The sequence below is a fragment of the Ursus arctos genome, unplaced genomic scaffold (genome assembly GCF_023065955.2).
Source record: "Ursus arctos isolate Adak ecotype North America unplaced genomic scaffold, UrsArc2.0 scaffold_16, whole genome shotgun sequence".
NCBI lineage: Eukaryota > Metazoa > Chordata > Mammalia > Carnivora > Ursidae > Ursus > Ursus arctos.
This window is the reverse complement of record NW_026622830.1, coordinates 27,540,852-27,552,692: the sequence shown is the minus strand read 5'-3', so window position 1 is coordinate 27,552,692 and position 11,841 is coordinate 27,540,852. Positions and strand designations below refer to the sequence as shown.

At 45.6% G+C, this 11,841-nt stretch overlaps 1 protein-coding gene across 1 annotated transcript; it reads left to right on the top strand.

Moving 5' to 3' along the window:
• The first annotated feature begins 6,199 nt into the window (after positions 1 to 6,199).
• Positions 6,200 to 11,551, top strand: LOC113258255 (signal-regulatory protein beta-1-like). Its single transcript, XM_057312723.1, has 3 exons — positions 6,200 to 6,272; positions 10,034 to 10,381; positions 11,484 to 11,551. The coding sequence occupies exons 1-3, from the start codon at positions 6,200 to 6,202 to the stop codon at positions 11,549 to 11,551; spliced, it is 489 nt and encodes a 162-aa protein (XP_057168706.1).
• The last annotated feature ends 290 nt before the right edge of the window (positions 11,552 to 11,841 follow it).

The window sequence follows — 11,841 nt, the reverse complement described above, 5'->3', positions numbered from 1 at the left end:
AAAGAGCAGGTGACACACCTATCTCCACACCCTCAGGAATCTCGGGATCCCTCTGAGAAGTTCCCAACTCCCAAGAAGTATGTGGGGGGCTGTAGAAAGTGGGTGGAGTCAAAGGCTGTCAAGGGATGTGCACAAAGTCCTAGGGCTTCTGGGAAGGAAGTGGGTAGAGGGGCTGAAGGAGAGGCAGCTGGGTGAGAGGAACCATTGGAGACCATCTCTAAATTATTTGAGCACTGGGGCTCATTCGGGCACAAGGAGTCCACATCTAGGAGAATGCTGACAGGGGCTAGATGGCTGTTCTGAGGACAGCTCCTGCCTGGCCCTCTGTGGGACAGACAGAGGGAATGGGGAAGGGGCATCAGGATCTAGGGAGGGAGGCTGAGGTGGCAGAGTCCTATGTCAGGGCTGCCGGTCCTCTCACAACAGGTGTCCCAGGAAGAAAATAACATGGAGGACATAGAAGACACATGGGGAACATTTCTGGAATGATGAGAAGACAATTAACTGTGAACATGGGTCCCACAGCACCTTCCTTCCTCCCCTGCTACAATCTACCTTCAGACTCTGCTGCCTGCTTCCTTCCCTGAGGGACCCGGCCTAACAGAAGGAACAACTAGAAGCATCCACAACTCTACCCCAAATGCCTTGCTTCCCCCAGAGACCCACCAGCCCACAGTTCCTGCTGCTCCTTCTCAGGGTCCTTGATGCCCCAGAGCTGGGTCTTCATACGTGGTCCTTAGCAGGGGCCATGGGAACTTACTCTGGGGACTAACACATGAATATCTGCCTGGAATGTTAGAAACAAGTCACATCTACACATCCCAGGTATCTCTCATCCATCTCCTGGGGACCGTGGCCATGAACTACACTCTCATGTCCATGCTCTCAGGAGTTATTCCTGCCAAGCCCCAGCCTCCCCAGCCTTGGTGAGATTCTCCATTGGGTCTTAAATACAAATGAATCCCATGCTGGTTTGCAGAAGGGAAATGATTCTCCTTCCTCTTTGCCTACATGCTGTACTCCTCAATCCCAGAGACAAGATTCCCTCCTCCCTGTGATGCGAACACTAGCTCTTGCATCACCTTCATCCTTCCGAACCCCACAGCTCATGTACTCAAGCTGGCAGTCCAGAAGCCTGGAGCCAGCCTTGATTTTCTTACTTTATATCCCACGTTCAATTCTGCCTTCAGAATGCTGTGTCCAGTGTTGGGATGGTAAACGTGAAACAGTCCACTCTCAGAGAGGAAAAGAAGCCTGATTTGTGGTGCTTGTGGACTTCTGTGGTGTCGATACTTCCATGGTGACCAATTACAAACTAACTGTGTTTAACAGCTAGCTTGCAAAATTCCTGCAAAGCTCTGAGGAGTGAGTGTAAGCCTCCTGCCACTCCCCAGTGAGCTCCACCCAGAATCTGCACACTGCTCACTCCCAGGGCTGCTCCCTGGTCTCAGCCACCAGCATCCCTTCCTGGACCATTGCTTTGACTCTAACAGGCTCTCCAGTTTCAGCCATAGTGATTCCACGGAAATGGAAGTCAAACTGTACCTCTCCTCTGTTTCTCCCCCTATGGTCTGCATGACACTCTCTCCCTATTTCAAACTCTGCTGACATGTCACGTTATCAAAGCCTTTCCATAAACCACCCTATATAAACTATCAGCTCCTCTCTCTCACTCCGTGTTCTCACAGCTCATCACCTACTTAAATTGTTTCCGTAGAACTTATGATTAGCTGACATGACACGTGGAGCCAGTGCTCACTTTGCACGACAGTGCAGGACAGAACAACGATGGTGCAGCTGAAACCATGCAAAGTGATCTCAATAATCAGCGGAGAAAAACGATTTTTCTGAGACCTTTAAAAACCTTTTTCAAAACACAGGAAGTCTCCAACTGTCCATTATGAATGTATAGGGAAGTGAAAAAACAATAGAACCATTATTTATTTGGTGTTCTGTCATTTCAAATATTAGAAACACTGAAAAGGGAAGCGTTTTATTTTTTTGTAAAGACTCATCAAGAATAGTTTGCACAGTGCTTGGCCTCTTCCGATTGCATAGTTGACCAAATAGAGCCAGCATCTGAGTAACCTCACTCCATTCTCAACTGGGATCAGCTTCCAACATTCCATCCCTTGCACGTTCAATGTTGTGAAATCCTTACAATATTAATATGAATATTTCTGTGTCACATCCTCCGGGACGTTTTCACCCTCCTTCCCCACCACCTTCTTCGCTGACATGGTCGGTTTGCCTTCACTCTGCTCCTCTGGCTGCATACCCACAGTCTGGGGACCAGAGTGGCTCCCTGATCTCAGACTCCAGCCTCCTCGACTGTGAGCAAGAACTTTCTTTTGTTCTGAGCCACCCAGTCTGGGATATTTTGTTATAGCTGCCTGAATTGACTAAGACTGATTATAACCCCACATATAAAATAAATATCTTTGAGCCATACTGATATAAGTAAATAACTGAATAAATTCATAAGCCGAGGAGAAAAAAAAAATGTCCTGTGCAGAAAAGTCCCAAATGATGTATGTAGATACGTCACTCTCAGGAGGGGCAGCCTAAGTGCCCACTCAGGAGGGGCAGGCTGCTTGTTGTGACTCCCTTCCAAAGAGGACAGAATGGAAAGGAGGAAAAAGGAGTAACTACAGAGGGGACGCCTGACAAATCAGGTCAGCTAGGTGATCACGGGTGCACCAGCAGTCATACCCCACGGCCACAGTGTGGTCCATGATACAATGTGATGAAAACGACACTTTTCCTCTGTGGCCTTCCTCCCCAAACCCATCCCTCCAGTCTGCTTATGAGAAAAGCATCCATAAATTACAAAGAGGAACATTCCACCATAGACCTGAACAGCACTCCTCAACACTGTCAGGCCGCCACCCTCAAGGAAAGTCCAAGAAGCTCTCACAGCTGAGAGGAGCCTAAAGAGACATGACGAGAAAATGTGATGCGGTATCCTGCGGGGAATTCTGGAACAGAAAGGGACATGGGGTAAAAACTAAGGAAATCTCTTCTGGACTGAATATCTGTGTCTCTCCAACGTTCATGTGTTGAAATCTAACATCCAGTGTGGTGGGATTTGGAGGTGGGGTCTTTGACAGGTAATGAGGTCTTGAGGGTGGAGTCCTCATGAATGGGATCAATGCCCTCGGGAAAAGGGACCAGACAGCCAGCTCACCCCATTCCCCAGGTGAGATGACAAGTGGTTGGCAGTCTGCAACTGCAAAGAGGGGTCTCATCACAACCCAACTACACGGACCCCCTGATCTCAGACTTCCAGCCTCCAGGACCGTAAGAAGTAAGTTCCTGTTGTTTCAAGGCATCCAGTGTATGCTGCTTTCTTAGAGAGGCCCAAGCTAAGACAAAATCTAAATATATTATGGACTTTGGTTAAAAACAATGCACCAATATTGGTTCATTAATTATCACAGACACACCACACTACTGTCAGATGCTAATAAGAGGGGAAACCGTGTGCAGCTGTATATTGGAACTCTGTACTATTGTCACAATTTTACTCTAAATGTAAAACTGTTTCAAAAATTAAGTCTATTAAAACATATGTCAACATCTTGTCCGCAGATGGATCTCTGCCTCTTGCACCCTGTTGGGGGACAAGGAAAGGAAATGTGCGGTGGAGAGACTTCTGTGTTTTTATACCCAAGTTTTATCTGACTTCACAGCTCTGAGGTTCCTTGTCTTCCTTCCTCTGTCCTCTGCTAGAGCTCACCCCAGAGCCAGGCGCTCAGAGATCCCAGAAGAACCTGCTTCTCAGTCCCCCATGATATTCATCCTAAATGTTTCCAACTAGCAAAGCCCAGGTTAGACCAAGTGGGGTCAGAGAGCTCTGGATGAGGTGGGGTGGCTTTAAGACCTCAGTGGGCATGCAGTTAATCCATGTGCTGAGCCCGAGGAATTGAGGTCGAAGGGTCTTTGCAGAGGGTGGTGGAGGCTGTGATGCACCAGGCCTGAGGAGATGGCCCTCAGCTCTCAGCCCTCTTTGGGATGGCCTCAGCTGAGAGCCACCATGCCCAAGGTCATGCCCGGGACCTTGCCACATCCAGGGGCTAGTCAACATGGAGATGTAAAGGTCCAGCCTCTCAACCCAGCTCAGGACAACTCTGAAGCAACATCCTGGCACCAGAGCTCCACGGGAGATCAAGTGAGGTCTTCTTTGGGACTTTACTGCAGCTCAACTTCTTCTAAACAATTCTGCTCCCTTCTCCTCCTAGCCACTCTTGGATCCTAACGTACTTCCTGAAAATGACCTACTTATTAATATTCATCTCAGCTCCTGTTTCCCAGGGAACCTGATGTGGAGGGGAGAGGCTGTGGTGGGTACCAGACAAGGTGGGGATTCTTTTGTCTCTAAGGTCCAAGCAAGTCATGGAAGGGTGAATTGTTTATACTTCCACTAACCACATATCATATACCACATACCAAACACATATGCCATATATACCATATACCACACACCATGTACCACACCATATGCCATATACAATATACCATATACCACATATCACATACCACATGGCACATACAATATACCATTACCAAATTCCACATACCATATACCATATACCACATACCATATTATATATGCCATATTATATATTATATATATTACATATACCATATACTATATGCCATAGACCATATACCATACAGCAACAGTCTTAATATACAAGAGCAACGAGAATTGTTTATACAAAAGAGGAGTTTACTCAGATCTGAATTGTAGAAGACCCTGGATAAAGTAGAAGGTAGAGCTTACGGGGAGCGAAAGATTTGGGGATAGCCTATTAGGAAGTAATAGTTTTCATTCACACAAGAGATGACCATGGAGATGGAGAAATAGATTCAAGAAGTGTTTAGGAGGTAAAACTAACAGGGTCTGGTAATGTGTAGACATGAATGGACAAGTGAGGATATAGAACATGGGCCCCTTCTTGGATTGACCAAATGGGTAGAGGATGTGCCACATACTAAAGGGGAGAAGAAAATGTTCAAGTGCAGACTATGAACTCACTTTTGAATATTTCAGCTATACAAATGAAAATTTCGTGGTCAAAGGACATATAGGTCAGCCACCAAGAAGTGATTCAGGATTAGAATCTAAACTACATCTGGTTGCAAAGCCAATGCTCTTGACCATCAAGGCACTAAAAATCCCAGGCTCTGTAGAGTTGAGAGTCTGATGGGAGGTGTGAAGTCTGCTGGAGGTGGGAGGAAATGTAGGATGCTGGACCTCGAGGAAAGATCCTGTACAGCCCTCAGCAGGGGCCACGGATGGCGTCCCAGCATGGAGTTCATCATTCCAGAACAATGTGATAGGATGGTGACATCACAAGGGGAGAGGAGTCTTCTCATCTCCTCTATGCAGTTTGGGCCTGCCGTGGACTCTCCTCTTGTTCTAACACCTCTCCTGGCCATAACATCCTATTGATTCCTGAGGAGGCACAGCTCACAAGGAGGCAACAGGGAAATCACCCTAGCAGTCAGTGCCTGACTATGGACTCGTGGACACTAAAGGGTCACCAGCTGAGTGTGGACTGAGAGTCCCAACACAACCTTTGTGCTTGGGTAGAGCCCGTTGCAGAGGTGAGAAATAAAGAAGCCAGCATGCTGGTTCCTTCTCTTTCTAAGAGTGTTTCTTCTGTCCCTCTACTCCCTTCCCTCAGAGCTAACCCCAGACCCAGCACAGACAGCAGAGGTGGCCCTCACATTCCAGGTGTGTTTCTAGGTGTATTGCTTTCCCTCAGTGGGCAAAATGTTCCCCCAGCCCCACCTTCCCTGTCGCCCCAACCATCCTCTAAGACACAAACCATCACCATCTCCAAAACTCTAACCTCTTTGCCACACCATGTCTCTAGGCCTCTACATCAGCAGGGGTGTGGGTTGGTGAGACCTCAGTTGGGACGAGGCACAGGAATGAGCACAAGTCTATGATATGCCCTTAACTATGGAAAACCAATCATTTCTAGCAGCAACTTCTCAGCTTGTGGCCACCCTGCCTGTCCATTTGGTAATCTCAAAGAAAAGCTGTTAGAGTCCCATGGTCTTTCCTCTCATCACAATTCCCTTCCTCTGACATCATGGAGGCAGGGAGTGTCTTCTCTCCTCAGGGCAGAAGTCCTGGGCCTCTCCAGGACAACACTCAGACAGAGAAGGCTCCAGGGCCACCATGATGCCTGTCCCTGCCTCCCGACCCTGCCCACCTCTGCCATCCCTGCTGCTGACTCTGCTGCTGAGATTCACAGGTGAGTTGTGGCTCAAGTATGTGTGATGAGGACGCCCCTATGCTTGTTTACTGTGTTCTCCTCACCTGTTTACCTAGAATGTCCTGGGGGAGGGTTTTCTCTATCTCATCCAGAATTTATAGAACTAGATTGGAATGGCTCCCGGTTCACAAAATCTCCCAGTGGCCAAGCCTGCTCCACACCCTTTTGTTCAGGGAATGGACACATGTTAATAGTCACAGGGCTGAATACAGCACACATTAGAGCTCTCGTTCCCCCATCCCCAAGGAACAAAGAACCTGTCTTTCAAATTTATTACCACCACACAGCTGCAACTTCTCAACGAAGAAAAGCATGTTGGAGAACATGAAATTATAAAGCGAGAAAAGAATTCACAGTGCTTCCATCCTAAGATAATCACTGTTAAACATTTGCAGAGGTTTGTGTGCTCATGGAACATTAGCCAGAAGTGGTCACTGGAGGTCTCTCCGGGTCAGTGATGGAAGATGAACCCTGCAGGGTCTCCAAGAGAACTAAGCAGTTCTGCCTCTGCTTGCTGAAAGAGCTAAAGAAGCATGCGGAGTCTCTTTCCCAAGGCCATTGGTTCATGTTGGCAGAGGCTTTGAGTCCCAAATGCCACAGCAGATGGCTTGATGAATTTAGATCAGATGCAAGAGGAACCCAAGACCTTTACCTGAGTATAAGCAAGGAGGAAGAAAGCTTGGATGTTTTAGGAAAGAGTACAATATATGAGACACACACCCCCACTGAAGAATGTTAGCAAACATTTAAATGGGAATACCAAGTTCATAAACTCTCTTCCAGAAAATAGAAGAGGAGGAAACACTTCCCTACTCATTTGATGAGGCCATTATTACCTTGATAGCAAAACCAGATAGACTGTACATAAAAAAATAACTACAGACCAGTATCACTCATGAATCTAAATGCAAGAATCCTGAGTAAAGGGGGCGCCTGGGTGGCACAGCGGTTAAGCGTCTGCCTTCGGCTCAGGGCGTGATCCCGGCGTTATGGGATCGAGCCCCATATCAGGCTCCTCCGCTATGAGCCTGCTTCTTCCTCTCCCACTCCCCCTGCTTGTGTTCCCTCTCTCGCTGGCTGTCTCTATCTCTGTCGAATAAATAAATAAAATCTTTAAAAAAAAGAAAAAGAATCCTGAGTAAAATTTGGCAAATAGAATTTTGAATGTGTAAAGTTGTATACCATGACTAAGAAGGATTTATTCCAGGCATGCAAAGCTGTTTCAACATTTGAAAATCAATCATTGTAATCCATCACATCAAGTTAAAGAAGAAAAATTGCTTGATCATATCAACTGATGCAGAAAAATCATTTCTAACACCTACCCATGATGCAAACTCAGGGCAAACTAGCAATAGGAGGGAACTTCCTCAATTTGATGAAGAACATTTACAAAAACCCTGCAGCTATCATTATACTTAATGGTGAAAGACTTAATTTTTTTTTGTAAGATAAAGACTGAGGGAGGATGTCCCTACTTACAACTCTTATTCAACATAGTACTAGAAATTGTAGGGGAGAGAGGGACAGGAAGAAAGGAATAGAAGGGAAGGGACAGAAGGGGAAAGGGAAGGGAAAGGAAGGGAAGGAAGTTAAAAAGGAAGAAAAAACCCCTTATTTGCAGATGATGTGATTGTCTACATAGAAAATTACAAAGAATCTACTTAAAAAAAAAAACTGTTGGGGTTAATAAGCATGTTCAGCAAGGATACAAGATCGACATACAAAAATCAATTATGTTTCTATATACTAAAAACACATGTGACCATTTACATTATCACCCCCTAAAAAAAAAGAAATAGGTATAAATCTCATATTATATGTACAAGATCTATATAAAGAAAGCTAGAAAACTGATTAAAGCAATCAGTTTTAAATCAAAGAAGAATTAAACAAATAGAGATACATCCCATGTTCATGGACAGGAAGACTCAATATTATCAGGATATCCGTTCTTCCCAACTTGATCTAAGGATTGATTGCAATCCCAATCAATATAAGAGCAAACTATTTGATGGATATTGACAAACTGATTTTAGATTTTTTTTTAAAGATTTTATTTATTTATTCGACAGAGATAGAGACAGCCAGCGAGAGAGGGAACACAAGCAGGGGGAGTGGGAGAGGAAGAAGCAGGCTCATAGCAGAGGAGCCTGATGTGGGGCTCGATCCCGTAACGCCGGGATCACACCCTGAGCCGAAGGCAGACGCTTAACCGCTGTGCCACCCAGGCGCCCCGACAAACTGATTTTAAATTCACATGGAGAAGTTAAAGATCCAGAATAGTCAACTCAATGTTGGAGAAGAACAAAGTCAGAGGAATGACACCATTCAATACAAGACTTACTAGAAAGCTACAGTAATTGAAACAGTGGCATTGGTGAAACAGACACACAGATCAATGCTACAGAATAGAAAGTCCAGAAGTAGACCCACATATATACAGCCAACTGATCTTTGGGAAAGGAGCATAACAGTCTTTTCAACAAATGTTGCTGGAGCAATTGGACATCTGGACATCCATGTGCCAAAAAAAAAAAAAAAAAAAGATTCTAGACACAGACCTAACAACCTTCATAAAAATAACCCAAGTGTAAAACACAAAAGTATAAAATTCCTACAAGATATCATAGAAGAAAATCTAGATGACCTTTGATATGGAAATGAATTTTTTTTAAAAATAGACCTTGTATTTTAAAGAAGTTTTAGATTTATACCAGAATGGAGCAGAAGATGCAGAGATTTGCCATACCACTCCCTGTCCCCACACATCAGTCTCTCCCATTACCAATATCCTCCACCAGAGTGGTACATTTACTAGAAATGATGAACCTACGCTGGCATGTCATTAACACCCAAAGTCCATAATTCACATTATGTTTCACCCTTGGTATTGTATAGTCTATGGGTTTGGACAAATGGATAGTGATATCCACTTTTATGGTATTATACAGAGTAGTTTCACTGCCCTCAAAATCCTCTGTGCTCTGCTTATTTATCTCTTTCCACCCTAACCCCTGGCAATCGCTGATATATTCCCTGTCTCCGTACTTTTGCCTATTCCAGAATATCATATAGTTGGAACCATGCAGTATGCAGGCTTCTCCTTTTGATTAAGGTTCTTCCGTATCCTTTCAGAACTTGCTAGCTCATTTCTTTTCGCACTGGATAACATTCCACTGTCTGGATGTACCACGATTTCTTTACCCACTCACCTACTGAAGGTCATCTTGGTTGCTTTCAAGCTTGGCAATTGTAACTAAAACTGCTATAAACTGTGAGGAGGAATCTGTTCCAGGCCTCTCTCCTAGCTCCTGGTAGCCTCAGACCATCCCCGGATTGTACGTGGCACTTCCCCCTGTGTCTTCACATCATCATCCCTCTGTGCATGAGAGCTGAGCTAAGCCGTGCCTGCACTCCTGGTCCACAGGAACTATGAAATAATACGTGTTTCCTTAAACTAAGTTTGTAGTAATTTGTTAGTCAGCAAACTCCCCTGTTTATACAGCACCTATTATTCTCCAGGCCATTCTCCTATCGTGATGCAGAAGGAAGGTACCCTCCCCCTTTCTGTACGTTGGTCCCAATGGGCAACCCAGTTTGTAATTTTCATACTTTGGAGCCAGTATATGTTGCTAAAAGAGTGTGTTATGAGTCCCCACCTTGACCTAACACTAGACCCTCAGAACATCTTGGGCCAAGACAAAGAACATGAGAAATGATGCAAATTTTCTTTCCAGGAACTTCGGATGAAGACTTCCAGGTGATCCAGCCTGAAAGTTCAGTTTCAGTCAGAGCTGGAGAGATCCTGACACTGGGCTGCAACGTGTCTGCTCGCTCCCCAGCAGGGCCTGTCTTGTGGTTCAGGGAGAATGGGCAAGAACGACAATTAATTTACAGTTTCAATGGAAGCCAATTCCCCCGAGTAACCCAAGTGGAAAACTCAGAGTTCAACCAAACAGACTATTCCATCCGCATCAGTGATGTGTCGCCCAAAGATGTGGGCACCTATTACTGTGTGAAACTAACAATAGCGCACCCTGACATGGCCTATGTATCTGGTTCAGGCACCGTTGTCTCTGTGAATGGTGAGTACAGTCTGACTCCATCCCCTTGGTTTGTAAAAATGAATTTTTTAAAATCTGAAACACGTACCAAACCATCATCACACACTAGATTCTGGGCCCTTCAATCACAAACAACCCTGTAGGCTAGGAGACTGCAGACGGCCCTACTAATTAACCATTCTGCAGTCCCGTGCCTGATATTGAATCAAGCCATGTTGACAGGCCATGCCCTTCCCTGATAGCCAACTCCACCAAACCAGTGACACATGGCAAGGGAAACTCTCACATAAAAAGACACCAGGTAAACAGAACGCAACTACAAATGTGTACTGCATGACCTAAAAAGTGGGAAAACTGAGACCTAAATGGCCAGCTGACTTTTCTAAGGTCTGGGGGACAGTCCTGGGATGAGAGCTATCCATCGAGTATCTTCTAATCTATTCTGAGACCCAATTTCCATTCACTGACCCTTGTAGCCACATCTTATCTTCCAAATTCAGGATGAAATCTTAACCCAGGGTACAGTTTGCCCCCTAAGCCCAATACCTCCTGAGCCAAAGCAAAGGGATCCACAGGCAGGCAGGATCTCTACAAGCCTGGACAAATCCACTCACGAATTTTTAACTGGAATGTGATTGGGGCCTGGTGGCAGGTGTCTGAGGGGCCACCACAGTGTGATCAGGGACCCCATTCCCCATACACGAGGTCAATGAATGGGCATGGTCTCCTACTATGGCTTCTGGGGAGCCAGGAGACCGGAAGGATGGGGCTTGGGTATCACCCATCTCCACATCTTGTTTGGAAAAGCTGTCCTGGAGGCGTTGAGTCACTCTCCTGGCACTTGATCTTTCCCTGGTCTACCCTAGTCTACCATCAGCTCTGCTGTTCTCTTCTCTGACGACAACCAGTGTTTCCTACTTCTTGCCCCTCTCTGAATTAATGACATTAAATACAGTGAGATTGGTGTGTCCATCTGTTCGGCTGGGAAAACTAGTCTTCCTCAGTAATGTTCTCTTTAAGGTTAGCCACATCCCATGATACCCAACGGGCCATGGAAAATTTACATATTTCCCTCAAACTAAAAAGTGTGAGTGTAGGCAGCTTACCCGCCATTCTCTCCCAGCCTCACCAGCCAAGAGTTCCCTTGTCTCTCTAACCCACACCTTTGCCAACCTAAAAGGGGAGAGATGACCAGGACCTGACTAATATGGGGTAGTGATGGTGGTGGTAGTGGGTGCTGGGGGTCAGTTTTGGGCCCTCCAAAATTGACAAGGTCTCTTGAGGTTCTACTCTCTTTTCTTGAGAAGAGGAAACTGTCTCTCTCTTCCCCCTTGACAGATAAGCAGAGGAACCATGCTCTGCCTGCACGAACACACTTGTCCTAAATGGCTCCCGATTCCTCAGGTTTCCTATCTCTTGACTTACCCTTTCTCTACCTCTCAGCACTAACATCTCCACAAATTCAGTGGCTACTCTCCCTT

What these genes read in the sequence shown, in the direction of transcription:
- LOC113258255 (XM_057312723.1), top strand. Translation starts at nt 6,200, where the DNA reads ATGCCTGTCCCTGCCTCCCGACCCTGCCCACCTCTGCCATCCCTGCTG. An exon ending in TCTGCTGCTGAGATTCACAG is followed by an intron (nt 6,273 to 10,033) that starts GTGAGTTGTGGC and finishes TTTTCTTTCCAG; the next exon opens with GAACTTCGGATGAAGACTTC. An exon ending in CACCGTTGTCTCTGTGAATG is followed by an intron (nt 10,382 to 11,483) that starts GTGAGTACAGTC and finishes ATTCTCTCCCAG; the next exon opens with CCTCACCAGCCAAGAGTTCC.